General features: G+C 42.6%; 1 protein-coding gene across 1 annotated transcript; it reads left to right on the forward strand.

The window, feature by feature from the left end:
- Positions 1 to 3,520: 3,520 nt before the first annotated feature.
- Positions 3,521 to 4,640, forward strand: LOC136881120 (facilitated trehalose transporter Tret1). The gene has a single exon (XM_067153768.2). It carries the CDS (start codon positions 3,533 to 3,535, stop codon positions 4,550 to 4,552), a length of 1,020 nt encoding a protein of 339 aa, XP_067009869.2. The 5' UTR covers positions 3,521 to 3,532; the 3' UTR covers positions 4,553 to 4,640.
- Positions 4,641 to 9,463: the final 4,823 nt, after the last annotated feature.

The following is a 9,463-nucleotide window of genomic DNA, read 5'->3' on the forward strand; positions in this document are numbered from 1 at the left end:
AATAAATAAATAAATAAATAAATAAAACCCAAGGCGCAACAGCCTATTTTCGGCCTTTGACTTCAAAAACAACAGCTGTCTAGCAAGGTGACTGCAGGTATTTGAGTGTTATATGGTCAGTGTAACGATGCACAAAGGCCTATTGTTGAGCTTTTGCGATCGGGTTCGATACCTCTCGTATCAACAGCTCCTCACGGTAGTAAGTGAACCGCGTTCCATCCCTCAGTCGAGAATCATATTTTTTGGACTCACCGTGAATCGAACCCAAAGCCTACAAGCTATAAATACACCAAGGGAGTGGCTTTGAAACATTTCATCTTTACTTACAAATATTACTCTTCATTCAACACAACCTGTTGACTGTCCGAAAGCAGTCCAACTTCCAGACGGCTATGATTGCCTGGCGTTCTATTTTCATACACTGACATTCCAAAATTCATGGAATAGGTTTTTTTAAATTGCAGACCCTCTTCTAGTTAGTGCAAGTGCAGCAGCAGCTCGTCGTGGCATCGATTCCACAGGTGGAAGAACATCAGTGGAGAGATTAGATTCTGACGCATGCCTTTTGGATAATAACCCACAGTTTCCTGCTATTTGTAGGTGCAGGGTCTTGGGTGTGAATGGATTTCAACACCTCGTTCAATAAATGCTCGACAGGGTTCATGTCAGGCGAACGAGGTGACCCCAGCAGTCGCTGAAACTATGCAGAACGTTCCTCGAACCAGTTCTGCACAATCTGTGCCCAATGACGTAGTGCATTATCCTGCTACAATATCTCGTCGTTGTACGGGCACATGGCGTATATGAAGGGCTGCAAGTGGTCACCACGCAGTTGAAAGTAGCAGTCACTGGTTAACGACCTGCTCGGGTTGATTAGCGGATCCAGTGCATGCCTCGTGAACACGCCCCATACCATTGTGAAGCTACCACCAGCCTGTATGGTGCTTTGTTGAAAACTGGAGTCCTTGGCTTCATATCCGAACCCTACCATCAGGTCAAAACAACTGCAAACAGTGGCTCATTGAACCAAGCTTCATCTTGTCAGTCCCCCAGGGTCCAATTAGTAACGTTACGCGCCAAGGTCAGACGCTGTGCCCGGTATCGTGGTGTAAACAAGGGCACTCTGGCTCATCATCTGCTCCCATATCTGACTGACGTGAAAGAGCACTGCACTGACCTGCTAGACATGCGTCTGGTACACACATGGACATAAATGGTGTCCCGACATAAAAATCTACACTTCCCCATTTCATTACTGAAAACGAGGGGAGGGAATGAAGGGGTAGTGATGAAGTCCATTCCAGTACAGAACAGGAGAGGAAGGGGGTGAACGGGTAGAATGGTGAAGGCACAGTGTGTGTATTGCTATACATCCACCACTGAGTTCATTTGTTCATTTCAATCACAACAGTCTTGTAGCGGACTGTCTACCTGCAGCAATGGGTTAAGCGAGGAGGTGAGGAGACGCCATGCTTTGTTTATTTCGAGACACCATTTCTGTGCACCGGGGAGTTGGCCGTGCGGTTAGGGGCGCGCAGCTGTGAGCTCGCATCCAGGAGATAGTGGGTTCGAACCCCACTGACGGCAGTCATGAAGATGGTTTTCCGTTGTTTCCCATTTACACACCAGGCAAATGCTGGGGCTGTACCTTAATTAAGGCCACGGCCGCTTCCTTCCTATTCCTCCTTTCCTGTCCCATCGTCGACGTAAGACCTATCTGTGTTGGTGTGACGTAAAGCAAATAGCAAAAGAAAAAAAAAAGCATTTCTGTAGACGCGTGTACCATCTGCGTTGAATGTGGATGTGATTTGAGCCAGTGTGGCTTGTCTATTTCCACGGACAGTTCTAACTAAATGCCACTAATTGCGATCATTAAGCATCCGTGGTCAACCAGTGCGCTGTTCACTGTGGAGAGGATCCTTCCATGACGTGACATCGTCGATTGAGGAATGATAAATGTCTTCACAACTTCAACAATGGAATGTTCCACTCGTCTGGCCCCGGTATCATGCCCCGTTCAGAGAACGATGCATCACATCACCTTGTCACGACCAGCACAGACGGTGTTTCCATTCACTCTCGAGATGTCAGATTATACCTGATGCAGGTCTGGGCGCTTCCAAGACGCCATGGTACGGTGGCGCCACCGAATGTTACCTTTAAACACTACTATCGGATGGATTTTGGCATGTCAGTGTAGCCTACATAATGCATACGTACATATTCATTATAAACCGTTATGCCTGTCATCATTCAGTCTACAAGCCTCTGTAAACTAAGTGCCACCACAATAATTCTTTATTTGCAGCCAGCTCTGTGGCCTGAGTAAGTTCCACATCACTTATAATCAAATTATTAAAAATGAGTCAAACCATTATCACTATGGTCTCCCTCTGCTTCTCTTACCCTCCATGACGGAAAATAGTGGGTTCGAACCCCACTTTCGGCAGCCTTGAAGATGATTTTCCGTGGTTTCCCATTTCCACAAAGGTAAATGCTGGGGCTGTACGTTAATTAAGGCCACGGTCGTTTCCTCCCATTCCTAGCCCTTTTCTATCCCATCGTTGACGTAAGACCTATCTGTGTCGGCGCAACTTAAGCATGTTGTAAAAAAGTTGAATTAGTGCTTACTTTCTTGTTACAAGTCATTATAGAGCTATCCTACAATTTCTACATATATTATGAATGAAGTGAATGAATGCATGAATGAATGACTGCATGAATTGGTGAATGAACGATTTCATGACTGAATTGTGTTCGCACATGAATGAGTGAACAAACACTCCTCTCAACCAGTCACGATAGCCGCCAACTGGGGAGAGAGCATTAATTAATGTGTGATTGATTGATTGATTGATTGATTGATTGATTGATTGATTGATTGATTGATTGATTGATTGATTGATTGATTGATTGATTGATTGATTGATTGATTGATTGATTGATTGATTGATTGATTGATTGATTGATTGATTGATTGATTGATTGATTGATTGATTGATTGATTGATTGATTGATTGATTGATTGATTGATTGATTGATTGATTGATTGATTGATTGATTGATTGATTGATTGATTGATTGATTGATCTCAGCCTACCGCTGTGGAACCCAAGCTGATTTATACGTACAGCGTCACCTGTCGAGTTTATTCCTAACTTAACCTTTATTGCGAGTACCCTTTACTTACTTTCTCCTTACTCTAAGATATTTTCTCTTATTTGTTTCAGTTAATGTATCATCGTTATGCAGTGGACTTCTACTGGGATGGCCTTCTGTAGTTATACCCATACTTCAGTCTGCAGACTCACCAATCATTGGCGGTCCAATGTCTAATGAAGAAGTCTCCTATATTGCCTCCATTGTACCTTTTGTGGCGATATTCGGTACCTTGTTTGTCAACCCAGTGCGAAGCAGATATGGAAACAAGATCACAGGATACATGATGGGAATCGCTTTTGCAATAAACTGGATCATCATCATTGTGACGAACAGTAAAGTTTGGATGTATTTAGCCAGGGGTCTAGCAGGAATGGCAGCGTCATGGAACTTTGTTCTTTGTCCACAGTACGTTAGTGAAATAGCCGAAGATGCACACAGAGGTACACTTGGTGTATTTTTTATGATGTTTTTCAACATTGGTTACCTCTTGATATATGGCATTGCAGCACTGTTTTCGTATCGAAGCATTGCAATCCTATGTTTAATTCCAAGCTTGTTATTCCTCTTCCTTTTTGCTTGGATGCCGGAAACACCCAGCAACTTGTTCATTCGAGGAAAAGACTTAGAAGCTGGCATTTCGTTGCAATGGCTCCGAGGAAAAAATGCCAATATTGCAGAAGAACTTAACAAATTGAAAACTAACATTACAATAACTAATGAAAGCTCTACCATGTCGTTCAGAGAAATGTTCAATGATTACGGAACCAGACGAGGATTAATAATCGTTATAATGTTGTGCCTTAATAAACAATTTGACGGTATCTACATCATACTAAGTTATTTAGGTATTATTATGTTAGAAACAGGAAATAATCTATCACATATTACTGCATCAGCTATTGTAGGAACTTTGCAGGTTGGTGGCACAATTTTGTCTTCATATCTTGTGGACAGAAAAGGTCGCAGGTTTTTGTTGATAGTTTCAAATGTCACGGTATCTGTATGTCTAGCAGTATTAGGTGCATTCTTTTACTTGAAGCACCTAGAAATAGATGTATCTAATATCGGTTGGCTGCCAGTAATATCTCTTTCAGTCTATATGGTAGGAATAGCAATAGGTGTAAGTCCACTACCATTTCTTGTAATTACTGAAGTCTGTCTCCCTGCAGCATCAAAGTCTGCTTTCACTCTGGGATATTGCATCTTGTGGATTTTATCATTCGTCATGGCTAACTTCTTCATTACTCTATCGGATATCATTGGCGTGTACTCGTGTTTCTGGTTTCTTAGTTCAGCTTGTATTGTGTTTGCCCTGTTTACCTTTCTCGTTATTCCAGAAACTAAAGGGAGACCTATACAAGATATCTACAGAGAACTAAGCAGGAAATAGTTAACGATCGTCTATCCCACAGGATATATTTATTCGAGTCAGAAGCAAACAAAGAACAGGGTCTCTCATATAAACTAAGACCGAACACCCGGTGTTTGCACTCTGCGCTACGGCAGCTGCCTCAGCCGAACTTATGTCACGCGCGGCCGCCCTGCTTCAAGAGTGTATACAAATATGAAATCTTACCTTACAAAAGATGCTGGAAGTGTCGTCCTTCCTGGGTTATACAGGCATCGTATCTGGTAACCACATTCTGGCTGACACCAGTGAGTTCTGCCACTGTAATGTTTCTGATTTCATTCGTAATGTTTTCTTTCAGTTCCTCCCATGTGTGAGGATTTGTTCGTTGCACTTTTTCTTTCATTTTACCCCACAAGTAAGAATCAGACACTCTTAGATCTGGAGAATGAGAGTGAAATAGGCCAGCACTGATCACTCTGTCTGCAAACACCTCCGAGAATGTAAGAAGGGAATCTTCTGCTGTATGAGCAGGACCTAAATATTGTTGAACCCACCCACGCGATTTTTCTTCTTCCGTTAACTGTTGAAAGAACGGCGTCAAAATGTCATCTTGGTACCTCTCTGCATCCGTCTCGAAAATAATAGGCCCAGTTATTCGTCGTGCACTAACAGCACACCTAACACCAATCTTCATATCATAATGAGGGACATCATAAACACCATGAGGATTTCCTACACACCAATAGCTAGAGTTATGACTATTCACGCAACCAATAAAATGAAACCAAAATATTTACACGCGAAAATACGGTGTTGTAATGATAACTGTCTCTCTATGTTAACAGCTGAGATTCAGACTGGCGACTCATGCTTGCCAGGTCGAACACGTGCAGGCTGCTGGCAAGGTCAAGAACTTTTTTTGTGCAAGCTGCTTTACGTCGCACCGACACAGGTAGGTCTTATGGCGACGATGGGATAAGAAAGGGCTAGAAGTGGGGAGGAAGCGTCCGTGGCCTTAATTAAGGTACAGCCCCAGCATTTGCCTGGTGTGAAAATGGGAAACCACTGAAAACCACCACAGTGGGGTTCGAACCCACTATCTCCCGAATACTGGATACTGGCCGCACTTAAGCGACTGCAGCTATGGAGCTCGGTAGGTCAAGAAATACGCGCGTGCCTCCCATACTGCAATTGCCGTAGCGCAGAGTACAAGCACCGTGCAATTGGTTCGAAGGGGCCCTGTATTCAAATACACAAATGACAATCTTAAATTAAGTCACACCACGGCAGACCAGTGACATGCAACCTCAACGCGTTTGGTGTTGCAAGGAGAAGATCTTCTACTGTACAAGATGCAGGGCACAGCATGCAATCCAGTAGATGTTCCATGGTCTGGGGTTCTCCGCATTCACAGTTAACGTAGTCGACAGGGAAGTGCCATTTCTGGAGATTGCTTTTGGATCTTCTAACTCCAGAACGAAGACGACTCAGTGATCTCCGCACATTCCAAGTTTGTTCATGTACAGGAGAATAAAGCAATAGGCCGTATTTCAGTGTCAAGTCACTTGGAAGTGCTTCAGCGGGAAGAGCTGTGCCATGATTCGCATGGCGTCCTGCACTGCATGCTGGACAGGCCTGTGTTAAAATTATTGAATATTCTGAGTGTCCAAGCATTCTCGTAGTTTCGCCTTTATAGATTTCTGTTCTGTGGCTTTATAGTGCTATATTATTGTAAGATACTAGTGTTGAGCCATATTAACTACCAGAACTAATTTCTTGAATTTTACTTCACTGGTGAAAGATGATGAGCATATTTATGCACCTGTACGTTTTTTTTTTTTTTTTCATTCCTTCCAGTTATGAAATTGGTTTTGAAAATTTCATGTTCTTTATTTCAGAAAGGCGAGAATTCGCGGATGGAGTACGAACGAGTTCTTATATATATTATTTTGTGTTCTGCGGTAGAAATTATGACTTTCAGTGCCGGGAGTGTACGAGGACAAGTTCAGCTCGCCAGATGCAGGTCTTTCGATTTGCCTCCCGGAGGCGGCTTGCGCGTCGTGATAACGATGAAATGATGATGAGGACGGCACATACAACCAGCGAAATTAACCAATTATGGTTCGAATTCCCGACCCTGCCGGGAATCGAACCTGAGAACCCAGCACGCTAACCATTTAACCATGGAGTCGGACTTGTTCTGCGGTTTATTCCAAAGAGTGAAAAAGTTCGTATACCTGGTTGCCTGCTAAAACATGTTCTTAAAATGGCAGCAGTTGGTGTCCTCATAAGGAGAAATTACAACACTGCATATGATCATTGAGATTCTATCTTGTTGTCAAAATATTTCAACTACAAATATATTACACGAGGGGTATTTATTTTTATTTATGTATTTTTTAATTGTTTACTTATTTGTCTATTGTGTTATCGTATGGTGGGAGTGTCCGAGGACATGTTCGGCTTGTCTGGTGTGGGTCTTTCTATGTAACTCCCATAGGCGACCTGCGCGTCTGGATGCGAGATGATAATGAGGTTGGCAGGGTGAAACCCGGCGTCGGCACGTAGCCTGCTCCTGTCGAATAACACCAAGGGGTATGCTAAAATCTTACCGTCCCCATCCGACGGACGAATCACCATCAAGAGCGCCATGTACCCTTACACCATACGAGCACTGCGGAGAGATTTGGAATTTAATCCAGGCTTTTGGCACGCAATCAAGTGATTAGAAATTGCCACCTCTCCTAGCCTTCCGGTCAACATTCTGATGATGGTTTTTCGATCAACGGGACTCGAACCGGCTAACCACGGCATCAGACCATGTAGACTTCAATGCCTCAATGATCATGGCAACCATATTTACATACATACGTGCATCTTCATGATAGACTGTTGTGGCTTTCAGCGTTAAGTCTGTAGGCCTTCGTGAATTTACCAAACGCCGCCACAATCCTCCATTTTTAAGTAGCCTGTGGCCTAGTTTAGTTCTATACCTCTTACACCGAGCGAGTTGGCCGTGCGGTCAGAGGCGCGCGGCTGTGAGCTTGCATCCGGAAGATAGTGGGTTTGAATCCCAATGTCGGCAGTCCTGAAGATGGTTTTCCGTGGTTTCCTATTTTCACACCAGGCAAATTCTGGTGCTGTACCTTAATTAAGGCCACGACCGATTCCTTCCAACTCCTGGGCCTTTCCTATCCCATCGTCGCCATAAGACCTATCTGTGTCGGCGCGACGTAAAGCCACTAGCAAAATATCTATATCTATATATAGATATATTCCTCTTATCATTAGAAACTAAGTCTAAACATCGTCGTCTTGGCCTCCCTCTACTTCTCTTACCCTCCATGACCGAGTCCATTATTCTCCTAAGTAAACTATCTTCCTCCATTCGTCTCACATGACCCCACCACCGAAGCTGGTTTATGCGTACAGTTTTCATCAATTGAGTTCATTCCTAACTTAGCCTCATTCCATCCTGCCATTGTTCCCACCTATTTGTACAAGCAATCGTTCTCGCTACTTTCATGTCTGTTTCTGTACTTCTAACTTACTAATGAGATCCTATGTTCACCCAGTTTTCACTCCCGCAAAGTAAAGTTGGCCTGAAATAAAACAAAATAAAATGAAAACACGATATCATGCGATTTTTCTCACGCCCCCTTCTTCAATATTTCATGGTCCCTGTTGGTCACCACACCTTTGTTTTGCTATGGGGTGTCTTCCCAGTTTTATTCACAATCACGTCCCCAACAGTCGACTTGGGTAATTGAGAAGGGTGGAAATAGTTCTGAGTAATTGTGTGCTGATGTGACAACTAAAAACCATTCCACAAATTTCTTGCTGCCTTGCATCACACATTCTGCCGGTATCTCGTAGCACTTGGCTCTCAGCCACCTGTTATAGCAGCAGTGGTGGTCATAGTGACATCTACGCCCTAGTTTACGCGTACAGAGGGTTTTCAAGATGCGTTTGATCAGAGAGTATAAAATATTCAGTGCATACATTTGATATATAAGTAGACTTTTAACTATCTACATATCGTTTAAGAGCATTGTTGATAGTCGATATTTAATTTCAGAATGTAAATTACAAGTTTATCTCTCACTTCATGCTATTCCACTTACCACTATGTAAAACTGAACATCATATACATTCACCTCTGCTAAATTAAAAATATATACTGAAATGGCGTATGGCTTCTAGTGCTGAGATGTGTGCGAGGACTTCGGCTCGCCAGGTGCAGGTCTTTTGATTTGACTCCCGTAGACGACCTGCGCGTCGTGATGAGGATGAAATGATGATGAAGACGACACATACACCCAGTCCCCGTGCCAGGAGAATTAACCAATTATGGTTAAAATTCCCAACCCTGATGGGAATCGAACCCGGGACCCCTGTGGCCAAAGGCCAGCACCCTAACCATTTAGCCATGGAGCCGGACACAATATATACTGACTCTTGTGTTGTGTATGACAGTAACATATCCCCATGTACATTATTTTTTAAATATTTTTGCAAGCTTGTGAATTAAGTTATACATATAGGTTCAATGAGACTGTTTTGTATATTTTTATTGTAGGTTTAATGAACCTCTGCCGTTCCCAAATTTACCTATAGCACTGATATACGCAGACTGTCACTACGCTTAAGCAAGACTTAGTACTGTTACTGTATATTAAGCGTTTTTAAAGTCACTAACACGAGTGTAAATTATTCAAATAGTTGTAAGAATTATCAGTGTAATTATGTAGTTAAATATCATATGTATTCTAAGAACGTGTGTACGTCATATTATGTGTTTCTAATGAATGGATTTCTATCTGTCAGAAACACAATAAATAGATAACTTTATTACAAACATTAACAAAGGCTCCAAAATGTTTTGACAACTCATATCGGTGGAATAGAGAAAGTAAAGAAATTAATGCAAGAACCTTTTTAAAAAATATG

Source organism: Anabrus simplex, chromosome 9 (assembly GCF_040414725.1).
Source record: "Anabrus simplex isolate iqAnaSimp1 chromosome 9, ASM4041472v1, whole genome shotgun sequence".
NCBI lineage: Eukaryota > Metazoa > Arthropoda > Insecta > Orthoptera > Tettigoniidae > Anabrus > Anabrus simplex.

What these genes read in the sequence shown, in the direction of transcription:
- LOC136881120 (XM_067153768.2), top strand. Translation starts at nt 3,533, where the DNA reads ATGGCAGCGTCATGGAACTTTGTTCTTTGTCCACAGTACGTTAGTGAA.